Source organism: Trypanosoma grayi (assembly GCF_000691245.1).
Source record: "Trypanosoma grayi strain ANR4 Tgr_97_V1, whole genome shotgun sequence".
NCBI classification, from domain to species: Eukaryota; Euglenozoa; class Kinetoplastea; order Trypanosomatida; family Trypanosomatidae; genus Trypanosoma; species Trypanosoma grayi.
In genome coordinates this window covers 18,198-32,229 of record NW_008825716.1, presented here as the reverse complement: position 1 = coordinate 32,229, position 14,032 = coordinate 18,198, and the positions used below count along the sequence as shown (strand labels likewise).

At 55.0% G+C, this 14,032-nt stretch overlaps 8 protein-coding genes across 8 annotated transcripts; all 8 read left to right on the top strand.

The window, feature by feature from the left end:
* Positions 1-217: 217 nt before the first annotated feature.
* DQ04_00971160 (hypothetical protein) lies at positions 218-1,660 on the top strand (the record flags this gene model as incomplete). Its single annotated transcript, XM_009310004.1, has 1 exon — positions 218-1,660. The coding sequence occupies one exon, from the start codon at positions 218-220 to the stop codon at positions 1,658-1,660; it is 1,443 nt and encodes a 480-aa protein (XP_009308279.1).
* Positions 1,661-1,920: 260 nt separating this feature from the next.
* On the top strand, positions 1,921-5,178 carry DQ04_00971150 (putative ubiquitin-protein ligase; the record flags this gene model as incomplete). Its single annotated transcript, XM_009310003.1, has 1 exon — positions 1,921-5,178. The coding sequence occupies one exon, from the start codon at positions 1,921-1,923 to the stop codon at positions 5,176-5,178; it is 3,258 nt and encodes a 1,085-aa protein (XP_009308278.1).
* Positions 5,179-5,695: 517 nt separating this feature from the next.
* Positions 5,696-7,846, top strand: DQ04_00971140 (hypothetical protein; the record flags this gene model as incomplete). The annotated part of the gene is made up of 1 exon (XM_009310002.1): positions 5,696-7,846. The coding sequence occupies one exon, from the start codon at positions 5,696-5,698 to the stop codon at positions 7,844-7,846; it is 2,151 nt and encodes a 716-aa protein (XP_009308277.1).
* A 288-nt stretch (positions 7,847-8,134) lies between these two features.
* DQ04_00971130 (Aspartate ammonia-lyase) lies at positions 8,135-9,835 on the top strand (the record flags this gene model as incomplete). The annotated part of the gene is made up of 1 exon (XM_009310001.1): positions 8,135-9,835. The coding sequence occupies one exon, from the start codon at positions 8,135-8,137 to the stop codon at positions 9,833-9,835; it is 1,701 nt and encodes a 566-aa protein (XP_009308276.1).
* Positions 9,836-11,118: 1,283 nt separating this feature from the next.
* On the top strand, positions 11,119-11,538 carry DQ04_00971120 (hypothetical protein; the record flags this gene model as incomplete). Its single annotated transcript, XM_009310000.1, has 1 exon — positions 11,119-11,538. One exon carries the CDS (start codon positions 11,119-11,121, stop codon positions 11,536-11,538), a length of 420 nt encoding a protein of 139 aa, XP_009308275.1.
* Positions 11,539-11,736: 198 nt separating this feature from the next.
* Positions 11,737-12,225, top strand: DQ04_00971110 (hypothetical protein; the record flags this gene model as incomplete). The annotated part of the gene is made up of 1 exon (XM_009309999.1): positions 11,737-12,225. The coding sequence occupies one exon, from the start codon at positions 11,737-11,739 to the stop codon at positions 12,223-12,225; it is 489 nt and encodes a 162-aa protein (XP_009308274.1).
* Positions 12,226-12,426: 201 nt separating this feature from the next.
* On the top strand, positions 12,427-12,891 carry DQ04_00971100 (target of rapamycin (TOR) kinase 1; the record flags this gene model as incomplete). The annotated part of the gene is made up of 1 exon (XM_009309998.1): positions 12,427-12,891. One exon carries the CDS (start codon positions 12,427-12,429, stop codon positions 12,889-12,891), a length of 465 nt encoding a protein of 154 aa, XP_009308273.1.
* A 415-nt stretch (positions 12,892-13,306) lies between these two features.
* Positions 13,307-13,660, top strand: DQ04_00971090 (hypothetical protein; the record flags this gene model as incomplete). Its single annotated transcript, XM_009309997.1, has 1 exon — positions 13,307-13,660. One exon carries the CDS (start codon positions 13,307-13,309, stop codon positions 13,658-13,660), a length of 354 nt encoding a protein of 117 aa, XP_009308272.1.
* Between the last annotated feature and the right edge of the window lie 372 nt (positions 13,661-14,032).

Genomic DNA, 14,032 nt, shown 5'->3' with positions numbered 1-14,032 from the left:
CACAACGTCGCGCAGCCCTTTCCGGTGGCCTTGTTTCTCTCAACCCCGCACGGACAAGGGAGGGTTTAAGGCGTCAAGGAAGGACGGAAGGGGGAAAAGAACAAAAAATAAAACGAAAATAAAAGGTGGTGGCGAAGTGGTCCGTGCGCCGCCTAACTCTCTTTCATTGTATTTTTATACTTCTGTAGTCTTTCTGATTTCATTCAACCGACTGCGAATGTATTCCAACCAAGATGTCAGCGCGGTGCCGTCACTTGCTATTGCCTCTCCACGACGCTTAGGCGGCAGAAACGGAAACCGAGCTTACGCTCTTGACCGCACGCCACGCAAATCCGCGGTGACACCGCGTAAACAGCTGCCGTTGGAGGCGGCGATGCGGGCCGTGCTGGATAAAAGGGAGTTGGAGGAGCCAATACGGCCGCGGGATGCAAGTCACGCCCACCTGCGCGACGACGTGGTGGCCGTGATGGATTTCCACAACCACACCATGTCTGTGTGGCACACCCGTGTAGCGAGGCTCGACGGCCATGGACGCTGTCTCTCTGTCGCCGACACGAGTTTCTTGGAGCGAGCAGCAACAAGATTGGCGATGTGTATTGACCAGATTAAGGAGACGTCGAAGGCGCTGTTGCCATTCACGCGAGGCCTTGACGCGACGTCAAAATGGGGGAGGTATGCGAAGAGCTCATATGAGAGACTTTGCAGTGTCGAGGCGTCGGCGAACGAAATGCAGTCGCGCATTGCACGGCTTCTCTCGACCAGCATTTCCACCTCTCCCGCAATGCCGAAGTGGGCAGTTACTCCTCAGCCTACCAACGCGAGGCCGTCGCACGCCATGCCTCAGAAGACAGGCACTGCCAGGACTGACCGGTCACCCCCTGTCTCTGCTGTGAGGCTTTCATCGTGCGGGTCATCCTCCGCTGAAGGAAGAAGCAGTAGTTCACTTGCGGAGCTGCGTGGGTTCGGGGCGGTGCCTAAACATAGCACGTCAGCTGGGGCGTACAGGACGTTGCAGTCGCCTGTCACGAGCCGAGACGGAAACTCTAGCCGCGAGAGTTCCCTTTCACGGTACCGACAACAACAACACCAAAAAAAACAACACAACAAACAACAGCAGCAACGGCAACGCCACGCGACGGCATATTCTCACCGGCATCCATCATGGACAGAAGTGTCAACACAGCATTCCTCAGGGGTTTCGAACAGTGTCTCACCTTTCCAATCGATGGTATCACGGTGCAGTGAACCTTTCTTTGAACGAGGAAGGGACGAATTTCGACAACGGGAGTGGCGTGCCAACGAGCCGCTCTATGATGGCAGCAGTGGAACCTTAACTCACGATAACAACACCACCCCAACCCGGCATCCCTCGGGGCCTATGGGTAACTACTGGCGTGGTATTTCATGTGACTCCACGTCTTTTCAAAAGCGCAACAGCTGCGCTGGCAGTGGCGGCCTTGAGCCAAACCAACATCGCATGCTTTTAGAGCGAATCGATGCGATGGGGAGAACACCATATGTGCTGAATGCAACAGAGCTGGAGGAGGCAGAGGTTCTCTTTAAAGAGCTTTATGGCGCCCGGAATGGGCCAAAGCAATACGTAGCGTGGGTGGACGACATGACACTGCGCTCGCTGCGGCACCGACGAGCAGGAATGTGAGTGAGAAAGAAAGAAATCTATAAAACAAGGGTGAAGCAGTCATGCCCGATGCATATAAAGCATCCCCAGGTGTTGCTATGTGGTGATACTTGGTGGTTATGCATAAACACAGGGTTCGGGAAATTATTCTTTCCCGATTCTTTCTTTGGTCTACGCGAGCCAGTGATTGTATTTTCACTGCTCTTCTGTGTATTGATGACACTTACGCTTTTTTCCGCCTTTCACCCCTTTTTAAGAGGTTACGGGAGGTTGTAGGTAGAATGAGTAGTAGCTATGTCTTCAACGGAAGGAGCCGTCCCACGCATATTTCGCTCTCCCGCGATCACCAGCCTTCAAAGGAAACAATTGTATCTGATGTCCGTAAAAAACGTGAAGAAAGAGAGAGGGATCGTAAGCGGAAACGGGCTGCAGAGTGTATACAGCGGAATACACGTCGGTGGTTGAGCCGCATGCTTCTGGCTAAGCTCGCTGCAGATGCGTTTGAAACGATGGATGACGGAATACAACAGCCCCCAGGACGGCGATTGGAGGAGTTGTGTTGGGACTACGAGTTTGTGTGCCGTGGAATGGGTTCTCGTTCTGGGTTTTCAGCTAAACGACGGATGTATGCAGGAGCTCTTCTCCAGCAGTTAAGCTGCAGTATTCGTGCGGGTACGCTTGGGGAGGAGTTCTCGTGTGATACCCACGTGCTGGATCTGCTTGTGCGTTTGGTACTCGCCGAGTGCGCTGTATCGCCTGACAATGAGGAAGTGGACCCTGTGTGGTGGAAAGAGAAGCACGTGGCCTTGCTTGGTGCGCTGTTCAAGGCTGCTTCTACCCTGACGGGGAGGGTTGACCTCGTGTTGCAAGGACTTCGCTTTCTCATTGAGAAGGGTACAACGGGCAACGAAGCCATTCTGTCGATAATCCATGATTTTTTTGCAACGATTTCGGTAGGGGAGTTGGGAAACACACTTGTAACACCGGCAGTGCATGATATGCTCCTGCAAGCCCTCACCTCTTCGATATGTGATAAACCGTTCGTTTCCCCAACCATATGCGTATTCAGTGTCCTCCTTGGATCCCCAGCAGAGGAGAAGCCTGTAATGACCGATGGGGTGAATCAGGCGTTGGTACAAGCCATGATTGACGTTGCGGTGAAGAAGCTCCCAACAGCATTGAGCACCCAGCCGATGGTGGCCCTTGGTAAGCTGGTGCGATTAGCACCCTTATTCTTTGAAGCGGAGTCGGAGGATGAAGTGATGTTGCGGAAGAACTGGATGGTGTGCCTTTCGCACCTAGCGCACTTCGCCAACAGGAAGGGTGAACTCATACGCACGACGCTGCGAGACCTACATCACCCACGTACAGATACTGTGCCGCGTCACGGTAGATACAAGCACCCACAGACCTACTTGTTTAGTACGGAATGCGGCTTGAAGCTGTTGGAACAGGGTGCAGTTGCTGCTGCCGCGCTGAGAACACAACATGAAGGTGGACTTGAGCCGTCTGCAACGCAGTTAGAATCCTACTGTAATTTTGACACTCTTTGTGGTATCTTTGTCTGGCCGTTGTACACCTTCATGGCTGCATCGCCAGAGCAGCGAATTGAGGCAACCACGATTATTTCAAAGCTAGTGCATTCCCCAAGAGTGTTGCAGTCCCTGTGGCGTGTGTACCAAGACTGCCACAGCAGTACCTTTGGCGGCCTAACAAAGGCAAAGAAGGCGGACTATTTCAGGCAGGCGATGGAGGGAGAGGTGGTGCACCTTCCTTGGGGACCAGAGCCACCGGCAGAAATGTTGGACTTGGTCTCGTCCACCGCGCCAACGCGCTCTCTTTTCTGGGACCCTTACCCTGCAGTCTCGACGCTGCTATTCAGCTTGCTGAGCTACTTTGTGGATGCAACAGATTTTGTAGAAGGACTTAAACGTTGCACGCTGATGGATCACGATGATGCCTTTTTTCTTGTGCTAGCTTTAAAAGGGATTGTGAATCGCTCCCACTTCCACGGTATCGTGCCACAGGGCAACAGCGAGGCAGTGGTAGAGGCGGCCCTCACGCTCTTGGTGAAATTGCATGTAATCAACGAGGCACATTCGTTTGTGTCCTACCCATCCGTGTGGATTACCACATCCGAACCAATTAGTGCGTTTGACTCGGTCACGACAGAGTCGTGGATGTACGTCAAAACCGCTGTGGAAACCGCAGTGGCGGCGAAAACAGGAGAGGAATCAGGAGATATCAGTGATGACAACAACGATTGGGGAGTTGGGGAGACGAATGACACGTCTATCCACCACCCGAAGTGGGCGGAGAGCTGCATGTGGTCACGCCAGGAACGATGTGTTCGCATTCTCCAGAATGCCCCATTCACGATTCCCTTCAAGGTGCGTGCTGCTCTGTTCACCACCTTCCTGTTGAGCCGCGGGGATCGCCAATTCATAGGGGGCCAGCGGCTTTTCTTGGTGCATCGTAGCAGCGTCTTCATCGATGCGTTTGACCGCTTCGCCGCCGCCCCTGACAGCCCCGACATGTACTCTGTGCGATTTCGCGACACGAACGACATCATGGAAGAAGGCTACGGTGAGGGCGTGTACCGCGAGTTCCTGCTGAGCCTCTGCACGGAGGGCTTTGCCGCCGAGCATGGACTGTTTCGTCTAACCCACGACGGCTATGTGTACCCGAACCCCTTCAGTTATGAAGTGACCGGCGACCCATTGCATCTGCAACGGATCAATTTCCTTGGCTCGATGGTGGGACGCGCACTGCGTGACGGTGTGCTGCAGGACGTCCCCTTCGCGTTGCATTTCCGTAACGCGATGCTCGGCCGCAGTAACTCCATCAACAACCTGGAGTGCTTTGACCAAGAGCTGTACCGTCACCTAGTTTCACTCCTCTCTCTGAGCGAAGAGGAGATTGAGAGCCTCTCGCTGAACTTCACGTATACGGTGGATGTCCTGGGTGAAGCACGTGAGTTGGAACTCCTGCGTGACGGGTATAACATTCCCGTGACACGACGAAATTGCCTGAACTACATCCACCTTGTCGCAGACTTCAAGCTAAACCGCGAGTCGGCCCGCCAGACCAAGGCATTCCTGAGCGGCCTGGGGCTCATTGTGGATCGCAGCTGGCTGCGTCTGTTCGACGGCAACGAGATCATGAAACTCTTCGGCGGGGACGCTGAGAGCGCCATTGACGTGTTGGATTGGGAACAACACACAATTTACCACGACGCAAAGGATGAGGGGAGCACACCGGTGCGTCTCTTTTGGCATGTCGTAGAGTCCATGTCATCGGAGCAGCAGAAGAAATTACTGAAGTTTTCCACTTCCATGAACCGGCCCCCACTGCTCGGCTTTAAGTTCCTCAACCCGCCCTTCAAGTTGCACGTCGTGTGGGATGCACCAGAGCAGCGGCTTCCGTCTGCATCTACGTGTTTCTCAACGCTGAAGTTGCCACCTTATAAGGACATGGATACGGCGTGGAGAAAAATTACGGCAGCAATTGAAGAGACAGATGATTTTGGTCTCAGCTGATTTCTTTCTTCTTGTGCCCTTGCGATAGTGTGGCGTGGATCAATTGAAAACGAAGTATGTTCGGAGCGCATCGTTGTTCTCCTGTTCGGCACCGGTACGGCACCAGCCACGGAAGGTGCGCAGGGTACCGGCGAGAAGAAATAGGGACCAATGAGAGGCTCCGCACGGACCCTCCAAAGACACTTCGGTTTCCCTCCACTCCTGGTCCCTGAGAACATATACTTTTTTGTTTTTGCTTGGATCTTGGCTCTCTCTATTCGTCACCCTGGTTCGGACTCTGCTTGGGCGCTTCGGTTTTGGTTATTTGTTAATTTTTTTTGTTCTTGTTGTTGTCGTTGTTGTTTGGGGTTTCTTGTTTCTTACGATCTCTCTGTAGGTGCTTTAAGGTACACCATCTCCCCTTTTCCCCCATTGCAGTGGATTCCTTGTTGAGGAAGGGGTGTGTGAGCTCTGTGCTGCTCATCCTTCCGTGGCCACACTCCATCTTCACTTCCAGTTGACTACTGCTCCTGTGAAGATGTTCCACGTGTCGCGACGTGCGTGGGGCTCCTTCATCCTCAACGCGCGCGTCATTCCCGACTGGTGGCAGGCGTTTCACAGGGAGGAGCGCCATCGCGTTGCCCGCGCACGTATCACACATCTGCGCTCGCCCAGCGGGGAGAGTGGGGAGCAGAGAGACAACAACGCCCCCATCACGTCGCAGGAGGCCAACGAGCTCGTAAAGACGTACACGTGCAACCACAACGTGGAGGATCTCAGCTTCGTTGTGCAGTACATTCGAGAAACACTAGAGGAGCCACTGGCACCGCTGCACTACCACGCATTGTTTCGGGTATTCAGCTACACACGAGACAAGGAAAGTATCGAGCAGCTCTTCCACGTTATGGCCCAGCGTGGGGAGACCAACATGGAGACCTACGCCCGTATCATCGACGCTCTTCATTGCCTCGCTCCTATCGATGCTCTTGTGCGTATTCTTCGTGTTATTGCGATCACGCAAACTTCATTTGGGACTCTGATTACCACAGGAGAGTGCCCACTGTTGACGTCTCTCCTCCAACATGTCACTAACGGAAGCGGCTACTTGCCCACCGCAGCGCTGCTCGTGGCGCTGTGGATCCGAGCCCTCGGGGTTCGGCTGTGCGACTGGGACTACATACACATTTTGTCCGCACTTCTCTCACACGCTGATGAGTTCCCGCGTGTGCGGAACACTTTGGGTGTCTTCAGCGATTTTCCCCGTGGTACAGTGAGTCCCGCGGCGTTCTTTGAGCGGTTGGAGAGCCGTGGGGAATTGTCGCCGGCTTCAAGCCCATTGAGCTTGCTCGTCTCCGCCATGCGGGCATCGCTTCTGCAGGCGGGCGTGGATATGAATACGCCTGTTGAGTGCGGTGTCATTAACACGAGGACTGCCGGCATGTCGTCCATGGTGGCGTACATCCTACAGGACATGGCATCCACCGCCGCCACAGGGGACTTCTTCGGTGACGTGCTGAGCTGCCACCATACACTCGCGTTGCTGTACAGCACACTGCGAAATGACACTGCGGCAGTGGAGACACTGCACGAAGTGGTGCGCGAGGTGCGGTGCCAGGAGACGGCAGGCGCAGCAGGTCGTGCACGCCTTGGCACGTCGCCGCATGATGAGTGCGTGCACCACCACTACCTCATGGACGTGGGAAGTCTGCTCAGCCGTGTCAGCACAAAGACGGCTCAGTCGGTGCGTCTGGGCTACGCCCAGCTGGCACAGACCGCGAGCTCCGACGTCTCGGAAAATGACATTGCGGCTGCAGAAAGCTATGCGATTGTGTTTGTGCGGAGTAATGACGAGGCGGAGGAGGCGCTGCGCCAGGTGTCGGAGAGTGTCGATCTCACGTATCACCGCACGCGGCTCCCCACAAAGTTGATGTTCCGACGCTTCGTCGAGCTCTGCGTGAGACACCCAAGGAAGAATTGCAAAATGACGGCTGCCGGCTTGGAGGAGCGACGGAAGTGGGGTCGCTACCTCGACGCACGTGATACCTCGCTTGCCTTGTTTGGTTCGGCGAAGCAAGCGCGGGACGCTATGAAATATTTTTTTTACAATGAAAACAAGATGCCAGAGCTGCGCAGCCCTGCAATGATCGAGAAGGATATGAACGACACCGTGGCGCTGTTCAAGTGGAAGCGTGCACCTAGCATCGCATCGCTTCGTGTACGTACATCACTCCCGCACGTCTGCTGCCCAGCGGACCCCGTTCCGCGTCATTTGTGGGACCCAGAGGTGTACAATCCGTACCCACGGGTGATGCTGCAGACAAGCCCAATGGAGGACGAGCGCATTACGGATGATATTTTTCAAGAATTATGGCGCGTCCTTATGAATCCGTCTATTGTGGGTACTGATCAGTGGTACCTGCGGGACTCGGAGATGTATCTTCTGCTGTTGCGTTGTCTCATTCATCGGCTTGATTGGGAGGCCGCTGTCCACCTTACCCTTAAAACAATGGAGAATCTGACATACACCTATATGATGGATCATGAAGTAACGCTGATGTTTAAAGAAATAGGTGACCCTGCTGGATGCTTGGCGTTTAAGGTGGCCACGAAGCTGTTCGATGGACGCATTGTGAAGGATGGCCAGAGCAAGCGGGAGAAGTTCCACCAGGAGCAATTTGGCGAGGATTGAGGGACAGGGGGCGGGGAGGGTTGGTGAAGAAGGGTGTGTGGTGTTGGGTGGGAAAGAAAAAAAAATCCGTTATGGCGTATCCAATCTCGAATGCTCATGCAAGATACTTCTTGTTGTGAATTCTTTTTTTTTTCGTCTGTTCAGCTGCCAAGACCCATTGTTGGATTGCATAATGAATCTTCCCCCCATTCGATCTCACTCTCTCTCTCTCTCTCTCGCTCTTTGTCCCCTCGTAGTTACACACATAATACAAATTTTTGTTTACTTTTTTGAGTTTGGAGGAGACAAATGGTTGAAGTTGAACCGAAGCGTGTCGAGTTGTGCCCTACACTGAAGGCAGTGACGGTCTTCAAGGACCGCGCACAGCTCACGTACAGCGTCAGCGCCTCCCTCTCTGTCGGAAGGCACGCACTCTTCATGCGGGGCGAGAAAGGATGGGAAAGCATCGAGCAGCACACGGTGCAAGTCCGTCTGGAGGATGCGGCGAATCAGCCGGTGCTGATGCATGGTGTGCGTTTTGAAAACCGCGCCACAAAAGAGGACATGCGAGAGCGCGTGCGGGAGCTTGAGAAGAAACTGGACACCGTTCAGGAGAGCCTCGACGACGTCGCTGACAAGGAAACAATCAATGACGCACTCGAAGCGGCACTGAAGCAAGTGTGTGAGAAGCTCGTCATCATGGGCGAGCGTGGCGTGGGGCCCGATGCGCGGGCTGATGCGGCACCCATCGCAGGGTTTCTTTCAGATCCAACGTCGTGGCCTAAGGTGATGCAATTCCTCACCGGCCGCAAGCGGAAGGTTGCTGAGGCGAAGTTGTTGCTCTCTGAAGAGAAGAAGAGCTTGGACATGAGGAAGAGTGAGCTAAAGAAGAAGATTGAAGACTTGCGGCGCGGCAGGCAAGATGAGCGGTGGGAGACATCAGTGGAGGTGGCGCTGTCTGTGGAGGAGCGGCCCGTCGAACTGACGCTGTTGGTGAGCTTTGTTGCCATGGGTGCCACCTGGACACCACTCTACGACTTACGCGTGGATCCGACGCAGTCGACGATGGACGTCACATATCACGCACAGGTGCAGCAGAACACCTCAATGGACTGGTCAAAGGTGCAGATGAAGCTCAGCACCGCCACACCGCACTTCAGTTCCCATCCGCCAGAGCTCCAGAAGTGGTGCATCAGCCTTGAGCCGCCGGTGCAGACAAACTTGTTATTGCGTTCCGCAAGGATGGCGACCCCCGGCGGACCAATGCCACTTGGCGCGTTGGCAACTGCAGCATCATCGACAGAGGCACGGGCCGCCCAAGTGGAGCAGGCGGTTGTGTCCTCCTCGTCGACCGTCAGCACTTTTGAGATTGCTGGCCTTGCAACAGTGAAAAGCGACAACAAGCCAGTCAAGGTGACCATTTCCAACCACACCTTCCCTGTGGGTTTGGTGTATCATGCGGTGCCGAAGTGCAGCCCGTCGACGTATCTCCTTGTCAAGGCGAAGAACACAAGCCCGTATGTGTTCCTCCCCGGAAAAACGATTCTCTTTGCTGGCAACACATTCATCGGAAACTCAGAGCTGGACATGGTTCCTGCTGGTGCCGAGTTTACCACATCGCTCGGCACAGATGACACGGTATGTATCACGCGGAAACAGGTGAGTCGAAAGAAGTCTATCGAGCGTACCATGTTGCGCCACCCGCAAGAGCGCGTCCAGTATGTGTACGAATTCACTGTGAAGGGATCACTGGCGAAGGAGGCGACTCTGGTGGTGCAGGATCAGTCTCCCATTGCTTCCAGCAATGACGTCAGCGTGACGCTACGTGAGCCCAACACAAAGATGTTGAGCGAAGGGACCACGATGGATGGAACCGTCTGCACCATGGATGATTTGGGCGTTGTGGAGTGGAAGCTGCAGCTACCAACTGGGGCCTTCACGCGCGTATTCCGCTTTGCCTTCAACGTTGAATACCCCGAGAAGATGCAAGTTGCTGGTCTAGCTAACTGAGGCCAGTAGTAGGGACTGTTGGGGGTGAAGAGAATCATAACAACAGCAAAATGAAATGTGAATGAAGAAGATTATGAAGGTAAATGTAAGAAAATTAGGAATGAATATCCGTGGGACTGTTTTATTTGTCTTTATCTTTTACTTTGATTTTTTCTTTATCTTTTGGTGGCCCGGTGGCTCCGTTTTTTCTTTTTTTTTTTGCTCGTTGTTTTGCGAGAGCTTGCGACAGGAATGGTCTGCTGCCTTACGCTGTTTCGGCAATGACACAACAATGGATCTTTGATCCATTTATGATTTTAATTGCAGCCTGCGGCAATTTAGGTAGGCTTTTGAGGACAAGTTCAACATGTAAGTTTATACGCATGCCTAGGACCACGCGGCGTTCCAGTAACGAAGCGGAGTTGGCAGACGGCCACACGCACATTTACAGCTTTCGTGGGGCAAAATGGACCTACTGTGTTTTCTTTGGGCATACAAACCGTCGGCGTCCCCGGACTTGCCGTATCACGCTGGTGGGGCTCTAACCATGGAGAACGACACACTAGCGGCACGCATGGGCCAGAAAGCATGGTAGGTGGAGGGGCAGCCGGAAGACACTGCACCCGCTTATAAAGGCGCCATGGCGGCTGATCTCCTGAATGCCCCGCCGGGTCGCGTTTTGGCCGCGTTTCGGGCCACTTTCCCGCCGCTAGCCACACAGACTCTTTCGCACACGGATGCGCGGAACTGTTTTCAACATTAGGCGTGCGGCATACGCTAAACGAGGCCCACCGCTGAGATGACTCGATTGAGCCGAAGGCTGTGCCTCAATTCGCGACCCCCACACGCCCCCCAGCAGTAACGCAGGGGTGCGGCTGCAAGATATGCGGGGGGTATTGGAGGAACCCCTGGTGAGGGTGGTCCCATCGCGCAGGCGGTTCAAAAAGCCAAGAAGAAGCGCATCGCCCGCCCCCCTACCGAGCAAAGCACGGTGCTGTCGCTGTTGGGGCTTGGGCCATTACGGCAGCACCTGCCATGTGAATGCTGCACGCCCATCCACAACGCGAAAAAAACGAGCATCGACCCCGGAACGATGAATTTCAGGGCCATGGGGTTGTGGGGATCCTTGCATCCTGGTCGGCGTGGCGCGAGGTGTTTTACACGGGGTCAAGCCATCGCGCCTTGCACCCGCTACGGGGGCGGATGCGGGGCCGGAGCTTTTCCCCCAACACGGGAGCGGGCGGAATCGCCGAAGCACAAACCCTTTTTTGCAGCCCGGGCTCGTAAAAGAAGCGGGCGCACCGATGTTGCGCAAGAGTTGCCCCCAATTGGCGAACGGCGCCGCCGCCATTCCCGCTCCGAACCGCGGCCCGTGCGCCGTGGCCCTCGCATCGGGGGCGAAGAGGCGTACAATGTGCATGTGTAGCCGCACAGCATGGGAGCAAAGGGGGCCCATAAGGCGCCACTTTTGCGAGTTTGCAGTGGCGAAGGGCTTTGGGGTTCCTGGAAGTAATCGTTCCCTTATTTATCGTAAGCTTTCATTCGGCCAAGAGCGGCACGATTCAACACACAAGAACCTTGCTGAGTCTGTTGGGGGCATGGCGAACGCCGGCGCAAATGATTCCTGCCGGCCGCCGGAAGATCACGGCCAGCGATTCCGTCCGACAAGCACGCCCCATGTTGCGCTTGGAACTCGACATGGTCAGCGACACGTTGGCGCATGAACAGGGCCGCGTCGCTTTAAGGCTGGGTTGGGTGAGCACCAGTCGTTGAGGGAAAAATCGCGCTTCTCCAGTGGAGAAATTTCGCGGGCTAGTCGCGCAACAAAATGGCCCCAATCGTTGATTGCGAGCCCCCCCCNAAAAAAAAAAAAAAAAAAAAAAAAAACGCGCAAGAGCGACCCACACGGAGCGGCGCGGAAGATGGCTAGAGGAGGGGCCGGCGCCGAAAGGATTCGTGCGGTGCTAAAGGGCATGGGTGGCGACGAAAAACTTACAGAAACAACCGCCAGCGGAATGGAAAACACCCCACGCCCATACAGAATGACACATCGCTCCGTTAAAAGAGGAGCGCTGGCGCACGCAGCAGTCGCCGAGGTGGAGCACGACTTGGGCCCCCGCTTTCTGGCGCAGCTGGGAAAACACGCGGGCTCACCAGAGCCCCCTCGGGGCAGAGTGCGTTATATACNGGAAAACACCCCACGCCCATACAGAATGACACATCGCTCCGTTAAAAGAGGAGCGCTGGCGCACGCAGCAGTCGCCGAGGCGGAGCACGACTTGGGCCCCCGCTTTCTGGCGCAGCTGGGAAAACACGCGGGCTCACCAGAGCCCCCTCGGGGCAGAGTGCGTTATATACGCCGTTTGGCCGTGACCGCCAATATGTCCGAGGAGTTGGCGCCGTGGGTGTGACACACCGAAGGGGGTGGACCGATCCGCCGCGGATCCAGCCTGTGTCGGAGCATAAAGGAGCACAACCCCTATTCCAGAGCCAAAGCGTTTTGTGACGCACACGCAGAACAAGGGTGGCCACGCGTGAAGAGGAAGGGAGTTGGTCGTTGTAGTAGGTTGCCGTGGACACGTTGTCCCTTCCCAGGATCCGATGCAGGGCCAATGCGGAGGCACGTCTATGCTTTGACGCGGTATGTGGGATCTTGCGTAGCCCACCGACGGCGCCCCAGCAGGCCCAGGAGCCCAATTTGCGTATCTCAGAGCGGGGCTCGCAGCTTATTGAAGACGTCTGGTGTTATCAGCGCGGCTTCGACACGTCGCGCCACAGGATGCGTTGTGCCGTTTACGGTGGTAGAGGATAAACCGACAGGCCGGCAGCGGCGATTTATCGCGTGGCCAGGGGGGTTGTGCGACGAAAAGGATTACGAAGCTCAGGTTCCCCTGGGGCATATTTCCCAGAATGTGACTGTGGATTTTGACGAAACATCGACACTGCTTTATTTAAAGGCTTCTTTTTCCCAAGTCGCTTTGCCAAAGGCCGGGCATGCAAATTTTCGGTGTCGGACAGAATATGGCGAGCACGTTGAAGTAGCTCGCCGCCCGATGGGAAAAAAAATGTGGTTCTGAGATTCTGCGCACCATCACGAGGGTTTTGGCGGGGAGTCCTGGGGCCGCGGGGCCACGGTATGCAGCACCGCTCGGAATACGGATTCACGTAAGAATTGGCAACCTACGTATCAGCGGCCTATCACCCCTAGTAGGTCAGTGGGGAAAACACATATCGAGGAATATAAGTCAGTGCGGCGCCGCAGTCGGCGAGCAGCAGCGATCTTGCCAGAAATATGACTTCTTAGGGGTATACTTTGATCGTGTTTCGCACACGATATCGATAAGCCAAAAAAAAAAAAATCGGTCCGTCTACGGGACGCAGCGTCATTCCACATCCTCTCGGCACAAGAAGGGGAAAGTGCGGCATCCCGCACGATGTACGCGGCCGAAGGGCAAAGAAACTCGCTTTCCCCCTATTATTTTCTGCCATAGGATGGTGCGGCGGCGCTTGTTTCGATTGAACACGGGCCTGCTACGCCAAGGGGGCGCGCCCATGCCGCCACAACTTGCCAACCACCTGGCCCAGCAACGGCTAGAAGGTTTGTTTCTAGATGAACCGGTTGGCCTCCTATGGCAGACGCCAACTTCCGCAACGTTGACCACGGACGCCTCCATGTGCGGATGGGGTGCCTTGTTGTTTAGGAATTCGGGGGAATTTTTGATCTCTGGCGGCGCTTGGTATGGAGCGTCTGACATGATTTCCCAAGTTGAAGCGCACGTGGCCCACCTGGCCCTACAGGTTTTCCGCCAACATCTGCGGGGGGCCTCTGGGCATATGTGTCGATAACACAACCGTGACGCACATAATGAAAAAAGACAACACCTGCTCGGATGCGCTGGTGCTGGGCGCGAAGGCCGTCGATAGGGCACTGCGGGACGTTAAAGTGGACGTTGCGTGTCGTTAAGTGGCCTCGGGGAATAATCCATCGGACGCCATTTCCAGAGGTGAGGACGTAAAGGCGCCTGACCTATCGAAGGGGTGGAACTTGCGAAGGGGAGCGCGGGAGGCAGGCTAAGGACGGTTTCAGCTCGTCTTCTTCGTGAGTTGTAAAAGATCTGTTAAGGAAAACATCATTGATTCGTTTCACTTGATAAAGGGGGATTCTCATGCGTGAAGAAGAACAAAATAGATCACGCGTTCAAAATGGCAATATTTTAT